This window comes from Cenococcum geophilum (genome assembly GCF_001692895.1).
Source record: "Cenococcum geophilum 1.58 unplaced genomic scaffold K441scaffold_92, whole genome shotgun sequence".
Classification (NCBI taxonomy): domain Eukaryota; kingdom Fungi; phylum Ascomycota; class Dothideomycetes; order Gloniales; family Gloniaceae; genus Cenococcum; species Cenococcum geophilum.
In genome coordinates this window covers 65,438-82,268 of record NW_027137650.1, presented here as the reverse complement: position 1 = coordinate 82,268, position 16,831 = coordinate 65,438, and the positions used below count along the sequence as shown (strand labels likewise).

Sequence of the window (16,831 nt, the reverse complement as noted above, 5' to 3'; positions counted from 1 at the left end):
TTAAAAAGCCGCTTAATATCCGCATAGCGGATATACCGCCAACAGTTTAATCAACTTTAGCTAATTTAAAAGATAATCATCTTCTTTAATTCTAAGGAGTGGATGGCTTCCTATTATAATACTATTCGCAGCTAGTTAATCTATTGCGGCTATAATACTGCTATTACTAGAGAAACGGTATAGAGCTACTATGTAACGCTTACGGATATTAATAAAGACCGCTTATATGCCGAATATGTGCGCCTAACGTCTTAAATTTGAATTCTACTTGCATTAGATATAGTAGCATATAGCGTAGATATCCTAGATATCTACTATTCTATTTAATATAGAATGCCTCACTATAAATCCTATAATATGCTAATATAGCGGTTTAGCTAGGTAGGCTAAAAAGAAGGCCTTTTAGGCGAAGCAATTTTTATAGTTAAGAGCCGCTAGCGGGGTCCTTGTAATAAATTAGGTGGTTCTAAGTATACACAACCTTAGTATATAGACGATCTTCGCGTAAGCGTACTGCGCAATATCCGCGGGCGATAAGATGTAGAGACTGTGGATATTATAAGTAATGCTTTATCTATAGCGTTAGTTAGTACTAAGTAGTTAGTAGATATAAGAAGCGGGCGTAGGTTAAGCCCTAGTAGTTTTATAGTACGCCTACCTAAAGAGCTTATCGTACTAACCTTATACCCAAAGAAGCGGTTAACTAATGCGCAGTTATGTAGTAAGCTGCCATTCACCCTATAGCGGCTAGTTAATAAGGATTAGGTATACTTATAAGCAATATAACTTATACACTATAGAGACCTACAGTCTACTATTAGTAAAGACTTATATTATAATAACTATAACCTAGCAATATTTATAGATTGTAAGTACAATATCCGCACTATAGCTAGTACGGATATCGCGAAAACCTACTAGGAGCCTATATTAAGCAATATATAGGGGTGGTTTACGTAATAGGCGGAGGCTAGGTATTAGGATACACTATAAACGCCTATAGTTAATTATATTATACTAGATAAGCAGCTCTATCGCCTTTATAATATAGGGTAGGTTTTAGATGCGGTATTATTAAGGTAAGTAATACCTAAGTGGGATCCTAATATCCTCGGTAAGGATCTTTTATCCCTTATTAAGCTTTTAGCAGATAAGGAATAAAAGCAGAAGTAGAAAAAAATAGGGCAACTCTTAAGTTCTTCTAGGTTAATTATATAGATATTAAAGCGGTTTTCCTAAGCGTTAGAGTAGTATACTGCTATAAATAAGCGCTTATTATAGGCTCTTATATAGGCTTCGCAGGTTTTAGATAGGAGATTTAAAATATTAGCACTATAGTAATTAGCGCCTTGCTATGGCGCTAATATATCGCAGGCTAGTTAATAGTTAGCTATAAACCTCTTACTAATAACTTAGGAAGAGGATATACCTATACCTTCGCTAACTCTTAGGTCTCTAGCTTCTACTCCTCTATTATTACCCTTATACCAGCCGTTAGATATATCTACACCGCTAGTAACCTACTAATTAGATATATCTATATTAGTACTATAAAGGCGGTTAGCGCAATTAAATAGAGGTAAATGTATATAAAGAGCACTATAGGAAATCAATGGTAACGCTAATTAGTATATAGCGGGCTAATATTAGGTGAGGTTAGCTAATATTAGGCGGGGTTAGCTAATACTAGGTAAGTTTACCTTATATCCGCTAAGTGGATATTATAACCATAGTAGCTAATATCTATTAGGACAACAGCCCCCCTCCCCCTTTTACTTTATACCCTTAGCAAACGCGGCCTAGAACTAGATAGATAGATTAATTAATAATATTAATTACTTAGGAATATATACTAGTGCTACTTACTATAGCGGATATTAAACGGCTATAGTAATAGCTTGCGGCTAATATCTTGTATTACTTATTAAGCAACTTATATATAGGTTAAAGCTAAGTTTAAGCAAAGTTAGTAGGTAATATAAAGCCATCTAACTTATTATTATCGTTATAAAGATTAAGCTTATTAAACATAGTAGAAAGATTACCGCCTAGCTGTAAATTAAACTTATTAAGGGTAGATTAATTAAGTTGTTTAATACCTAGTTATAGTAGAGGCGGCGCTTTTATCTTTACTTACCGTGCCTAATGGCGGATAATAGAACCTACGGCAATCGCATTAGCAAGCAATTAAATATCTACTACAGCAGATTTAATAGTATGTTAAGTAGACATCCGTTCGCCGAATATAATCTTAAACTTTATATATAGTAGCCCTGTATAATTAGTCATATAGATACTCTAGCGGAAAAGAGAGTCTAGGTTAAACGTTAAATTGCCATAAGTATATATAAGCTGCTTTAGCTCCCTATTAAGTAGCTTATTGTTAAGATCTATTAGGTAGTAACTATTCTATTTACCACGGTTATTTACCAGACTATTCGCTAGAATAGCTTGCTAGAGCTTAGGGGAATAGGCATCTATTAAAGTTAATTAAAAGAAATGTAATATCTTTAGTAGATAGTTCTTATTCTAACTACCTACAAAATAGATATAGATGTAGGGGAGTACGCAGCTAAGTAGGCCGATATCCGCAAGCTTAATAGCGTACTTAAGGACCTTATATATCTCTACTAGTTATAAGAAGCGGACGTACGTTAAAAACTCTGCATTAGTAGGCTTAAAAAGTGTCTATAAGGATATAGCACTGCTAGCCTATTTAGGGTAACCCTTTCGCCGCAGTTCCGTAGGCTAGCTAGTATAGTTAGCCGCCTAAGAGACTTCCTAACTGAAAACAGCTATGCGGATATCCTTAACTACCGCTAATAAACGCTGCGGAGATAGACTCTTAAGGTACTGCTTAATATCTATAGGCGACTTAGTATTATAGGAGTCCTTAATCTAAATATAGAGTAACGCTATAATATAAGCGTCGAAGCTATAGAGAATTAGCTCCTCTATATAATAAAACAGCGTGCGCTTAGCTAGGATATTTCTTTAACCTTGGTGGTTTATATAGGTATATAGCGTAGAGTACTCTTAGGCTAATTACTTACCACTATAGTAATACCATATAACTATATATAGGTAGTTTAGCTTTAGGTGCTAAAGAGCTAGAATAGGTAGAGCCTAACGCAGGCTATTATAGACAGATATTAACTTAGTACGTTCTCCCTAATATAACCAAATAAGCTTTACGGTCTTTTAATCACCATAGATTAGAAACAGTCGCTCCTTAAATACTTTATTAGTACGTTATAAATTTATTTAATAGAAAAAGATGTTATTTAGTACCTTATAGGTTTTAGATATAGAGGCCTCTTTAGTTATAATAGGTTCTAGGTTAAGCCTAAACGTCCGCACAGCGGGTATTATATTAATAGTAGGCATATATAGATATTTAAACCGTGGGTTTTTACTAAGTAATATATTAAGGCCTAGGTACGCTTCTATAATAGCTTTATAGATTAAAGCTATTAAGATCTACTTTTATATCTTATCTTATAGATTACCTAAAGCCTCTATAATATCTAAAAACTTAATTAGGATATCCGCACGAAGCATGCTTTATTAAAGCCCACTATTAGGTATATATACGCCAAAAATAAGCTTACTAGTCGTGCGTAAATAAAATATCCTAGTATTCCTAAGTATTTAATGCTAAACTTATTAGAGGTAGTTAAAGTTATTATAGATAATAATTATATTAGAAGCCGCACCCATTAAGCGGATTTTCACCTATACGTAGGTTAGTGTACATCCGTATTGCGGAGATTATAGGCTAAATCTTAACTCTTAGGCTACCCGCTTCTTCTACTAATTTAAAGTAGTATAACCATTAATTAATTTAAGCCTATGGAGCACAGTGTTACGGCACTTAGCAGATCTTCGCACCGGCAAGTTGCCACAGATTGCCGTATATTGCGGTTACGTGACGCGAAGATCTTATAAAACATCGAACGGCGCTACTCTTCTTCTCCTTTCCTTTCCCTAGCTTTAGATTCTTGTTTATAGACAATCCAATTATATAGGCTTACGCGTCCCCTTTGCCGTACCCATGCCTCAATTAACTAAGTCGCTAACATTATCTAAAGCTTACTCTACTCTTTCTTCCTAAGAAGGAACTTAAATATATCTACAAGACTACGAATAGGACAAAAACATAGAATAGGACCCTAAGGACATCACTAGGACCACAAGGATAGGACCTAAAAAAAAAGAACAGAACCCTAAGGAAAGGACCTATAAGACACGCACAGACCAGAACCCCTAAAGGAATTACCCGGAATTACCTAATACCCCTACCACTATACCACAAAATATAGCAGTAGGTAAAGCAGCTATAGGACCCTTAAATACTTTAGATAAGGAAACAATTAACGTTTTAACCCCCTAGGCGGAGCTTGCGGCTACCAATACCAAAATTAAATAACTGCGAGAGCTGCTTAAAGCCAGAGATACCCCTATATCTAATAATAAGTCATTATTAGACAACTAAAGACTTACTATAGTTCTTTAGGCCCTATCTTAGCACCTTAGTGGATCTACCAAGGCCTATATAGCACTAAAGCGGTTAGCAAAGGTCGCGGACCCCCTACTACTTATAGACGGAACCGACCCTATATTTAATAATTAGAAGCTTTAATTACGGGATAAGCTTAAAGTTAATACAGACTACTTCCCTAACGCCTAAGCCAGAATGGCCTACGTCTTTAGCCGTACTGGCAGAGACGCCCAAACGCATTTACGCCCGCGATACACCAAAGACTTAGCAAACCCCTTCATCTCTAAAGAAGAAATAATTAAATACTTATCTTCTATTTATAAAGACCCTTTTAAAGTATAAAACGCCCGCCTTAGCTATAAAAGCCTAAACATAAAAATAACGGAGACCTTTTTGGCCTTTTAAACCCGCTTTCTATACCTAGCTAGACAGGCCTAAATCCCCTAAGAAGACCTACTACTAGACCTCTTTAATAAGCTTACCCTAGACCTATAGCGGGCCGTATTACTAGCTTATACTACAGCACAGACGTTAAAGGAACTTATAGACCATTGCCTAGCTATTAACTAAGGCCTCTATTAAATTAAGGCACGCGCTAATTAGCTAAAAACTAAAAACCTTACAACCTAGGCTATAAGTACTGCGAGTACGGCCCATAGTGCCCTAGTATAATCGGCAACTCCTACAGTTAACCCAGCAGCTAGCCGCGCAGCTACCCCTACTGCGGGCCCGGTGTACACACGGCCTATATATAGCGACCCCTATATATAGGCCCTCAGCGATTAAGGAGCTTGCTTCTTATGCGGTTAAATAGGCTACCCTATAAGGAACTGCCTAATAAAGGTAAAAATAAACGAGGTCTTATTAATTTAGGAGGATAATACGGAGCCGGAAAAAGAGGAACCTTAGAGGAAGACTCCTCTCTAGGGTTAAAAGGGATTAATATGTCATATATCAATCTAGGTCGGCTAGTTAGTAAAAGAAGCTACACTATCCCTTATACTTTATTTCGCAATAAATATTAAGTTTTAACCTCTGCTTTAGCTAACTTAGGAGTAAATGCCTTTACCTTAATTAACACAAACTACGCTATAAAACTAGCTGACTTTTTAAACGCACCCCTTAAAGAACTACCTAAACTAATCCCTATTTGCGGTTATAACGGACAGATAGGGCCACCTATTATAACTATCCTACGGATCTACTTCCGCGTTAATAGATAAAGGTAGTATAATATCCCCTTCCTTATTATAGACCTTAGAAGCTATAATATAATCTTAGGGAGAAAATAGCTAGCCTATTTAGGCTTATAGCTTAACGTATGGAATAGGCAGCTTATCTAGCCCAAAACTATACCCCTAACGCCTTCCTTTATAAAAGAGATTAGTATTACAATAGAAAACCTTATACGGCCGTAGATAAACACTATTTACTAAGCCGATATAACGCGTAGGAACTAGGCTTTTAAGAAGGATATACAGCTCGATCCGTAACGGATCCGTATACTATACCGCCCCTAGACTACCTATGTCACACCACCCGCACCAGAGACTTAGGAAGTTGGTAGTGGCCTAGCTAAGTCCCTAATAGAGAACTTAGGCCCTATGTAGCCATAAAGGAAAACTAGGGATATTAGATAATATACTAAACTAATAAACTAGAAGAACAACTTATAAAAAATGGAATATAAGCTAAAGAAGACTATAAACCCTATACCGTAAAATACGGCCTAATAAATATCTATAAAGAAACCCGCGGACCTCCTACTAGTTAATATCTACTATATTAGCACTATAGGATTCTACTAGAACCTAGTTTAGCCTAATACTATTACCTTTATAACTAGCTTATACAAAATTAATTAAATAATTAAAGAGAAAGAAGCCCTAGCCTAAGAGAAAGGCGAGCTTATAGATAAGGAGCTAGTAGAACAGAAACTGCCCTGTTAATACCAGAAATTTAAAAACACCTTTTCCAAAGTAGCGTCTAATGTACTTCCGCCTTACCGACCATACAACTATAAGATTAAAATTAAGCCGGACAAGGTGGTTACCCTTAGCTATAGCCCCCTCCGATAGTAATCTACTGCCGAATTATAGGCTATAAAGTAGTATCTTATTGATAACCTGGATAAGGGCTTTATTAAGCCTAGTTAAGCCCCTTTTAACTTACCTATTTTCTTTGCCAAAAAGCTAAATAGAGGACTTTGTTTCTGTATTAACTACTATAAGCTTAATAATTTAACCCTTAAAGACCGCTACCCACTGCCTTTACTTAATAAGACTTTAGCCCAAATAAGTAGAGCTAAAATCTTTACAAAGCTTAATATCCACTAGGCTTTTTACTAAATTAGGATAGACCCTAAATTAGAAAACCTTACTACATTTTAGACCCGTTACAGAACGTATAAATATAAAGTACTACCTTTTAAACTAACTAACGGACTAGCTATATACTAATGATACATAAATAATATACTATTTAACTACCTTAATAACTTCTATACCGCATACCTAGATAATATTATAATCTACTCTAAAAATAAACTGGAATATAAAGAGCATATTTATAAAGTCCTATAATAGCTTTGGGAAGCTAGCCTCTAAGCCAATATTAAGAAGTTAGAATTNAGTGTTAAGCGTATAAAGTACCTAGGGTTTATTATTAGTATAAATAGGATTAAGGTAGACCTAGAAAAGACGGCTATAATTAACTAATAGGTACCCCCAAGGACCGTAAAGGGGGTGTAGTTATTCTTAGGGTTCTGTAACTTCTACCAACGCTTTATTAGGAACTATAGCAGGATTACCTAGCCACTAAGCCTACTTACCTATAAGGACCAGCCCTTTCACTTTAACACCGTATATAGGTAGGCCTTTAATAAGCTTAAGAAACGATTAATCTCTGCTCCCTTACTCGCCCACTTTAACCTAAAACGGCCCTTAATGCTAGAAACCAATACCTTAGATAGTATTATAGCTGGCGTTTACTCCCAAAAGCAGACAAACGGAGAATAGCACCTTATTACTTACTATTTAAAGACTATAGTAGATGCTAAGCTAAACTACCCAATTCACGACAAAGAAATGCTAGCTATTATCTCTAGCTTTTAGCACTGGCGAGCCTAACTAGAAGGCACCCCTAAGTCTATCCAGGTAGTTTCCGATTATAAGGCCTTAGAATATTTTATAATAATAAAGGCCCTTACAGCCCAATAGGCGCGCTAGGCGAACACCTTATTTTAATTTAACTTCCTAATTATATATAGGCTAGGCGCCACTAACCGTGCGGACGCTTTTATAAGGCGTGAACAGGATATAAATAACCAGATAGCTGTAAAGATCTTATTACAGACCTAAGTGCTACTATAACTAGAGCACCTTAACCCCTAGATATGGGCAGAACTAAATATAGACTCTTTAGATACCAAGATATGCCTAGTTAACTCTATGGAACTGGACCTTATTAATAAACTACTGTAGGCAAACCGTACGGCCCCTTCTCTACAGGAGTACCGCGAAAAGGTAAAGAACGTTTCTAGCCTATAGTCCCTTAAAAGTGGACTACTTAAGTACCGCGAACGGCTAGTGGTAGTAGAGGAACAGAACTTGCGGACTTAGCTTATTGCCGAAGTATATGCCCAGGTCTTTACAACCTACCCTAGAAAAAATAAGACCCGTAGGATTATTAGCGACCGCTACTACTAGCCCGGAATAATTATAGATATTAACCGCTATATACGGAACTGCAATAACTACTATAGGTCTATAATTCCATAAGACAAGACCCTAGGACTATTAAAATCCCTCTTAATACCTAACCGCCCCTAGTAATATATCTCTATAGACTTTTATAAGCTACCTCTAGACCGTAACAGATATAATATAGTTATAATCCTAGTTAACCGCTTCGGTAAGCGCCTATTCTTAATTCCCTATTATAAGAATATTAATGCTAAAGAGGCGGCCCAACTATATATCCACTACGTCTACTGAATTTACGGACTACTAAATACTATTATATCTAACCGCAGGCCGTAGTTTATATTAGCCTTTTGGAATAAGTTTACCCGGATCCTAAGCATTAAGCTAAAGCTTTCTACGGTATATTACCCCTAGACAGACAGTTAAATGGAGATTATAAATTAATACTTAGACTAGAGACTCCGGCCTTTTATTAACTACTTCTAGAATAACTAGGCCAAACTATTACCCTTAATAGACTACGCCCAAGCAACCCTACCCCACAATTCTACCGGATTTGCCCCTATTTAACTAGAAATGGGTTACCTCCCCTATATAAGCTTTGACTGGGAAAGACCAAAAGGGCCCTAGACCGTACGCGAAAAACTATCTTATAAGGAAGCCTAGTAGTACGCTAAGCGCTTAGAAGAAGCCTAGAAAGTAGCCTATACGAACCTAAAAAAGGCCTAGAAATTAATAAAACAGTAGGCGAATAAGCATAGGCGTAAGCCTGACTTTACTATAGGCGATATAGTTTAGATTATAATAAAGAACTAGAAGATAGAACGGCCTAGCCGTAAGCTAGACTATAAGATGGCAGGACTATATAAGATTCTTAATAAAGTAGGCAACTTATATAAGGTTAAGCTCCCAAACTTAATTAAAGTTTACCCTATTTTCTTACCGGATAAGCTACGGAAAGCTATAAATAACCTACTGCCTAGATAAAAGAATAAACCTCCCCTACTAATTTAAGTTAATGGCGATAATAAATAGGAATTAAAGAAATACTAGCCTATAAACTTATAAAGGGAACGTTAAAGTATTATATTAGTTGGAAAGGATATAACCTAGACCTCACTTAGTACCCTATATAAAACTTTATAGGTAGTCCCTATAAGCTTTAAAAGTTCTATAGCCGTTACCCTAATAAACCTAGACCGCCAAAGTACCTAGACAAGTGGATAGAATGCTAGTATAATAAAGATAATAAGCTACCAGAAGAATATAAGGACAAAAACGCCCTAGAAATTTCTTAGTTATATAAGGTCTTAAGATATCTAGGAACTTTAACCGGCGGTTAAAGTTATCTAATTAGTTAGATTCTCTTGCTAAGACTTTTAGCGACAAAGCCTAAGGGCAGGCTTTTTTAGAGGGGGGGGTAATATTACGGCACTTGGTAGATCTTTGCACCGGCAAGTTGCCACAGATTGCCGCATATTGCGGTCACGTGACGCGAAGATCTTATAAAACATCGAACGGCGCTGCTCTTCTTCTCCTTTCCTTTCCCTAGCTTTAGATTCTCGTTTATAGACAATCCAATCGTATAGGCTTGCGCGTCCCCTTTGCCGTGCCTATGCCTTAATTAACTGAGTCGCTAACACACAGAAAGCACACAGCGCTTAACGCCGTTAGCTTAAAGATATATCCCTAATAGCCGTAGGATACAATTTACGGAGTTTTATAAAAGGCTAAATGTAAGCGTAGAAGCTATTAAAACCGTATAGCCTTTATATAGAAAATGTTTACGTTAACCCTCTTAATATACTATAATTATATGCTCTAGTATAGGTGCGTAAGTCTTTACGGCTTAATAGCACTACCTAAGGTCAAGCTGCTTAATATCCGTATATTAGTTAAAGCTGCTAAATAGTAACTCTTTCTTCCTTAGCTCTTTAAGCTCTCCCTAGATAGTAAGAGTGATACTAGCACCCGCTATACCGCGTTTCTCTATCTCTTTAGTATAGATATTTAGGATATTAGCATCCTCTAGGAGTTTACTAAGGAGCTCTCTTACTCTTTTTTTCTTTAGTGCCTTACGTAAACCTTTAGCTATTATAATCTATTTAAGCGCTAGGTCTCCTATAGACATCTATTATAGCCTAAGATAGTTAATAATTACCCGGACCTTCTCTACAGCGGATATCCTATTAGTAGATATTACGGATATTGCGGGTATTTTATTAACTCCTACTTCTTTATCCTCTTAGGGATCTATATAGTTTAGTAGCGGTAAGTAGGCTATTAAGGACCGTATTTAAGCTAAGGAGAGTAATAGGGGAGACAATAGGGGAAATAATAGGGGTAGGACAAGACCGCTAATACCCTTGGGTACTATATCCGCTATATCTCTTAATCCTCTAGCGGTGTTGGTTAATAAAGAGGGTAGTTTATTATTGAAAGCTTAAGAAGACTAGCTCCTACTAGACGAAGTAAAGGGGTTTCTTTAACGCTTTTTGGATGCACCTATGGCTGGCAGTTAGTTTTAGAAAATCCATTAATTAGAGAGCTAATTAAGGCAATTCTAATGCAGGTATTTACAAAATAATTAACATAGTGGTTACTTATATTAATTTCGTTAAAGTTAATGGATTACCTTATATAAACAAAGCGGCTTAGCTTCTAAAAGCTTGCCAAAGTGGCTTAGACTAAGAAACAGATAGATCTATCGAATAGGTTAGCTTGCGGATATTTGATTATCCACTGCGCGGATATTCATCGGTTTCTTAGTCTAAGCATACTGAGTCAAGAAATAAGCTCAATCTAGTATTGTCACATGATTCTGCGCACGGACTAGACTTGCAGACACTACTTGACCACACGCACATCAAGGTCTGCCCTCTACACTACGATATGCCTCTAGATCTGCAAAACTGTAAGCCATGCGCAGAAAGGTCGTTCCAGAGCGGCCACTCTTTGCTTTATGGCTATGTGCCCGCATGATAAGCACTTACATTACGTATTAGCCGTGACCATAACGAGGGGCAACAATATGTCGGACAGGAGCAGAGTGTAATATAATTTCCCACTAGCTATCTACGCGCGAGTAAATGTCTTGTTCTTTTGCTTTTCAACCTACGGTACTCGTAAGGGCTTTCTTCTTTAAAGCTAGATATTCCTCTGATGCTAGCACTTCTGAAGCTGAGGGCCTATCGCCAGGATCAACGACTAACAGACGACGAAACAGGTCCCTCAGTTCTGGCGGCATGCCCATAGTCTGCATCTCGTCCTCCAACGATGAGACCTTTAAAATCTCCGGTACCGACTCCTCAATTAGAGCTTTGCTAAGTTCGAATTCGCACCGGCGGACACCGTTCTCGATAGGCGGGCCGGTCCAGCCGGGAAAGAGTCGCATGAGCTTTGCAATGCACCAACTCGGTCTACAGAGGGGCATTTTGTTGCCTGCGGTCCCGAAGACACCGGGCTTGATCCAGCAGAATAATGTCGCGGCGAGTGCCCAGATCTGGGAGCGGTGAACGCAGCCGAGGCCTTGGTAGACTTCAGGAGCGCGCATGGCGAATGGTTGAGCGGGGTGGCAGAAACCGTCTAGATGCACTAAACTGTGTTAGCACAACAGCGTGTCGGGATAAGTTACGCTTGCTTACAGAGTCCTAAATCTCCTACCTTGACAATAGGATGATCTGTATCGACGTTAGAGAGCAGTATATTGTCTGGTTTAATATCTAGGCTGGTTAGTGGAGGCCAAATCTTTAAGAATAGGTCTTCTACCTGTGTTAACAAGTTTTTCCTTGTCCAATGTGACGAGACTGAATAGGGCTGCGTCCATGATAGCCTTAATGAGGATGTAATTCCGCAGGTGGCACTCAGACGACACCTGTGCTAGAGTGCAGTCCATCCATTCGAGAGCTAGGCACGGGGGGCTGTCACCTGCGTCCTCGCCGGGGTTCTTGGGATCGCTAATGATGTCGTACATGGCCCGGAAGTACGGGTTCGATGCGATGCTGGATATGCGGTAGGCGTTGTACTCCCGCTTTAGGGATTCTCTGGCTGCCTCGTTGTCCGGCGGGACCGTTTTGATGACAGCCCTAACTAGAAAATTAACTTCAGAGCTTGCTACCGCTCAGGCGAGATGGCAGACCATTTTGCTGGACCAATGACTCCGTCTCTTGGTAAAACTTCTGCTTTGAAGACTGTAGATTGGTGCACGTCTTCTTCAAGAGGCTCAGTTAACCGATAATCCCACCTGGCTCCCGCAAGCGTTTGCCCGACTTTCATCGCTGGCGCAGTTGCTGTAGAAGCGAGCGATGACATGGTTCTCGAAAGAGGTAGCTTATTGCCAGACGAGGAGGTCGTATGAATGAGTGATTGCAAGCGAGTTGGATTGAGGGGAGATGAGAAAGCGCGCATCATGGAACATTTGCAAGTTAGTTGACGGGAGACGAGACGACGAGGTGCACAGCGTATATGTGATTGCGGACCATCAACTACAGCATGTAGGCACGTCCGGTGGTTAGCGTCTTTCTAGTCCGCTTGCGGGTATTTGCGAGGGCCGTGAATCCGCTTACTTAATGTAGTACCGCCTTAAGTCCGCTTTAAGCCAAGTATTTTCAGTATTTTGTGCTTCCTAGAGGTTGATGGGTTGTGTCGTGCACTAGAGGCGACAATGGTCTGCGATTGACTATGAGTCCGCGCCAATTCTCTCTTAGTTGTAGCGCTGATCCTGTCTCCTTCCTTGCCTAAAGTAGCAAGATTGTTACGTAAAGTTTGACACTTTGGGTGATCATCCCCAACTACCTTTTGGTAGCCTGACAGAGCTTTTAAATATAAGGTTCTAGCATCCTTTACTTTACCTTGACGGTTAAAGAGGAAAGCGAGGGCCCACATCGTATTTAGCGCAGGTCTAAAGGTTGGGATATTTTCTACGCCAATTGCCTTCTCGTATCCTTCCAGTGCCCGCATATACATCTTTTCTACCTCGTCCAGCTTTCCCTGGTCCACGTAGAGGTTGCCCAAGTTGCTAACCGTCTCGAGTGTTAACGTGTGGTCTGCTCCAAGTGCCTTCTCGTATCCTTCTAGCGCCCGCATATACAGCTTCTCCGCCTCGTCCAGCTTTCCCTGGTTCGCGTAGAGACCGCCCAAGTTATTAACCGTCATAAGTGCCGACGTATGCTCTTCTCTAAGTGCCTTCTCGAATCCTTCCAGCGCCCGCATGTACATCTTCTCTGCCTCGTCCTGCTTTCCACGGTACATGTAGAGGTTGCCTAAGTTTTTGACCGTATCAAGTGTCAACGTGTGATCTACTCCGAGCGCCTTCTCGAATCCTTCTAGCGCCCGCATGTACATCTTCTCTGCCTCGTCCAGCTTCCCCTGGTTCGCGTAGAGGATACCTAGGTTATTGACCGTGTTAAGCGTTAACGTATGGTCTGCTCCGAGTGCCTTCTCAAATCCTTCTAGCGCCCGCATATACATCTTCTCTGCCTTGTCCAGCTTTCCCCGGTTCCTGTAGAGAATACCCAAGCGGTTGACCGTATTAAGTGTCGATGTGTGGTCTACTCCGAGTGCCTTCTCCCTTCCTTCTAGCGCCCGTATATACATCTTCTCTGCCTCCTCCAGCTTTCCCCGATCCTTGTAGAGGGCACCTAAGTGGTTGACCGTATTAAGTGTCGACGTGTGGTCTGCTCCGAGTGCCTTCCCGTATCCTTCCAGCGCCCGCATGTACATCTTCTCTGCCTCGTCTAGCTTTCCCCGGTTCTGGTAGAGGACACCCAAGTGGTTGACCGTGTTAAGTGTCGACGTATGGTCTGCTCCGAGTGCCTTCTCGAATCCTTCCAGCGCCCGCATGTGCATCTTCTCTGCCTTGTCTAGCTTTCCCCGGTTCTTATAGAGGACGCCTAAGTGGTTGACCGTGTTAAGTGTCGACGTGTGGTCTGCTCCGAGTGCCTTTTCCCTTCCTTCCAACGCCCGCATATACATCTTCTCTGCCTCGTCCAGCTTTCCGCGGTCCCTGTAGAGGGTGCCTAAGTTATGAACTGCCCATAATAGTGCGTTATTCTCTTCCTTTTGCCCATCCAATTCATGGTCTTCGAACTTATCGTTCGTAACCTCCGTAATACTCTTCCCGCAGCGTTGTGCGTGAGGAAGGAGCCGTATCTGCGTCTCCCAGTATTTCCTCTCATCTATATCCGGGACTGCTAGCCCAACAGCAACAATCGCAACCCGCGACAGCTCTGCTCGCTGACCGTCATTCTGGATATGCAGCGCCCACTGATGTACCACCGGATGCATCGCATAGCCTGTCTGATCTTCCATCTCTTCCACTAGAGAATAGCTCCGTAGCATCCCAATAGCCTTGATAAACTCGATCTCGTTATAAGCTATTCCTCTAAGCCATACCGATGTTCGCTCTGCAGCGATAGCCGACCGCCCTGATGCTGCAAGCAGCCCATACCATAGGCTCTTGTTATCGAGGTGGGCCCACAGGAGGAGCAGGTTCGCAGCTGCCTCATTCTTTGTTCGGATGGCCGTGTACGAAATCATCCAGGTCGTCGCCATGCTACCGTTCGAGTAGCTTCGCAGGGGCCGCAGGGGCATGTGCTCCCCATCCTGTGGCTCCATCAGCTCTTTCCACTGCTCTTTGTACAGCCTAGTGTATGTGCCGAAGCTCGTGCCGGTTTCGTTCATGTATGCAGCGGCCTGCGCGAGAGCTAGCGGCAGCCCGTCGAGCAACCCAAGCAACTCATCGCTCTCCATCTGTCCTGTGATGTTGTTACCATCTCGCTGTACAGCTATTACAGCCAACTCCCGAGATACTCACCAACTTCTCTCCCATACCACATCGCGAAGATAGCCCGCCCTCGCTCATCGTCGACTTTTTTCACCTCCCACCGCTCTCCAAGCTGTCCGAGATGGGGGAGACGGGTCGTGATCAGCACTGACCCGTGGTCAGCCTTAGGGAGGTAGTCATCAACATCATATGCGTCGGGGTCTTCCTCGCCCTGCCTGTAGTCTCGATCCACGTTATCCACCACCACTAGCCAGTCGCCATTGTTCGGTATGCTCAGCCAACGCAGGACATCCGCCACCACAGCATCGAGGTCGCCACCCTGGCCAGAGGTATACATCCTGCTGGTCTCGGCGACCTGTCCCGCCCGGATGCGGCTCGCACAAGCGGCAATGCTCTGCTTGAGGCTGCTGTCGCTGCTCCCATCGAGCCAGAACACCGACGAGAAGCCATGCTGGTGTCGGCGAGTAAACTCGGCCGCTAGCTGCGTCTTGCCCACGCCACCGAGTCCGTGAACCACTAGGATCCGCCGTCTCCTCTCCTGCTTCTGTGGTAGGAGCGCTTGCTCTAGCACTTCCGTGTCCTGTGGTCGGTCGGCAAATTTCCCTGCTGGAACGCCTTTAAGACTGAATGGGATGTGGTATTTGTGAAGCTCTCTAGCCGTCTCCGTCTTTACAACCTCGGCCGCCGGGATAAGGGACAGAATTTCTTTTGCACATGCTGCCGCCGTCGCTGCCGCATACGGCTGCCACGCCTTGTTCTTGTGCGAGTCGGCGTAGTCGCAGATGCCCCGGACTACCAGGCACGGAAAGTCATTCATTAGCCCCGCCGCCTCCATCTCAAAGCACAGTACGCCGCCTAGCTCGGCGCTTAGCCTGTCCCTGGTGGCCCCATCCTTTATGACCTGATTGCCAGATGCTATCGTACCGTAGTAGATAGTCACTTCCTCTTGAGCCCGTCGCGCGGTCCGCGATATTACCCTCTCTTTGCTGCACTGCTCGCATGTTGCTTCTTGGCCATGATCGTACGTCGCCTCAAACAAAACGTCGGGGCCTGCCGTATTGCGGCTGAAGTGTGGTAGTTGATTAAAGATGGACAGATGGGTTGCAAAATTGCTTCTACCTCGATAGTGGTTCGCTCTTAGCTGGGAGACTGCATTCAGCAATACTTTTGGCGGCGCGTTGAGGGAACCTGTCCGTGTCGTTTTTCCACCTCCTCCCGTCTTCCCAGAGTCATACTGTACTACCCCACTATGCTGCTTGTATGGTTGACTGATCACCACGTCCCCCAGCCGTATGTCCGACTCAGCGCTTGGAACTCCGCCGCCGACGCCGACCATTAGCCCGAAGCGAATTGACTTGAACTTGGACATCATCCGTATCGCACCTGCAGCGGCAGGACCGATGCCTATATGGCCAGCCGGCAGGCATACCAGGACGACGTTATGGTTACCAATGCGGCCGAGCTTGTAGAGGTTTGGATCGAGGCTATCTTGGAGCTGCTCCTCATGCTCCTCATCCAGCATCTCTTGCGCAGCGGCCAGCTCGACAGGCAGAGCGCAGACCCATCCTACCGTGCACTCTGTTGCTTGGAGGCGGCGCGGGCGCGGAGACGTGGAGACGCGCTCGTGGGCGTGCTGAATGAATCGATGTGGGGTATTAATATAAGTATAGAGCGGTCTTTGCGAACAAAAGGACAGCTTAGCGGAACCTCGTCCATAGTGTCCGCTGAGGTCTGCGAGGCTGGCGCTTGGCTTTGATGTCAGTGCAGGAAGACAGTTGGTAGGTCGATATGCGCGCACTGACCATTGTGGCTGGCGAGGAAGAATCACCCAACACTTGGCAT

The 16,831-nt window shown here is 42.3% G+C and overlaps 2 protein-coding genes across 2 annotated transcripts; both read right to left on the bottom strand.

Moving 5' to 3' along the window:
* Window positions 1-11,239: 11,239 nt before the first annotated feature.
* Window positions 11,240-12,720, bottom strand: K441DRAFT_671180 (kinase-like protein). Its single transcript, XM_067650395.1, has 4 exons — window positions 12,344-12,720; window positions 11,974-12,290; window positions 11,850-11,927; window positions 11,240-11,799 (listed from the first exon to the last, which is right to left on the bottom strand). The coding sequence occupies exons 1-4, from the start codon at window positions 12,514-12,516 to the stop codon at window positions 11,315-11,317; spliced, it is 1,053 nt and encodes a 350-aa protein (XP_067496645.1). The 5' UTR covers window positions 12,517-12,720; the 3' UTR covers window positions 11,240-11,314.
* Window positions 12,678-16,751, bottom strand: K441DRAFT_649018 (uncharacterized protein). The gene is made up of 2 exons (XM_067646922.1): window positions 15,020-16,751; window positions 12,678-14,960 (listed from the first exon to the last, which is right to left on the bottom strand). Exons 1-2 carry the CDS (start codon window positions 16,509-16,511, stop codon window positions 12,787-12,789), a joined length of 3,666 nt encoding a protein of 1,221 aa, XP_067496644.1. The 5' UTR covers window positions 16,512-16,751; the 3' UTR covers window positions 12,678-12,786.
* Between the last annotated feature and the right edge of the window lie 80 nt (window positions 16,752-16,831).

Bases quoted from the DNA above. Each gene is read 5' to 3' on its own strand.
- K441DRAFT_671180 (XM_067650395.1), bottom strand. From the start codon at position 12,516: ATGTCATCGCTCGCTTCTACAGCAACTGCGCCAGCGATGAAAGTCGGG. The intron at 12,291-12,343 runs GTCTGCCATCTC...TTTTCTAGTTAG, and splicing joins GTCATTGGTCCAGCAAAATG to GGCTGTCATCAAAACGGTCC. The intron at 11,800-11,849 runs GTAAGCAAGCGT...AACACAGTTTAG, and splicing joins GGTAGGAGATTTAGGACTCT to TGCATCTAGACGGTTTCTGC.
- K441DRAFT_649018 (XM_067646922.1), bottom strand. From the start codon at position 16,511: ATGCTGGATGAGGAGCATGAGGAGCAGCTCCAAGATAGCCTCGATCCA. The intron at 14,961-15,019 runs GTGAGTATCTCG...ACAACATCACAG, and splicing joins GTGGTATGGGAGAGAAGTTG to GACAGATGGAGAGCGATGAG.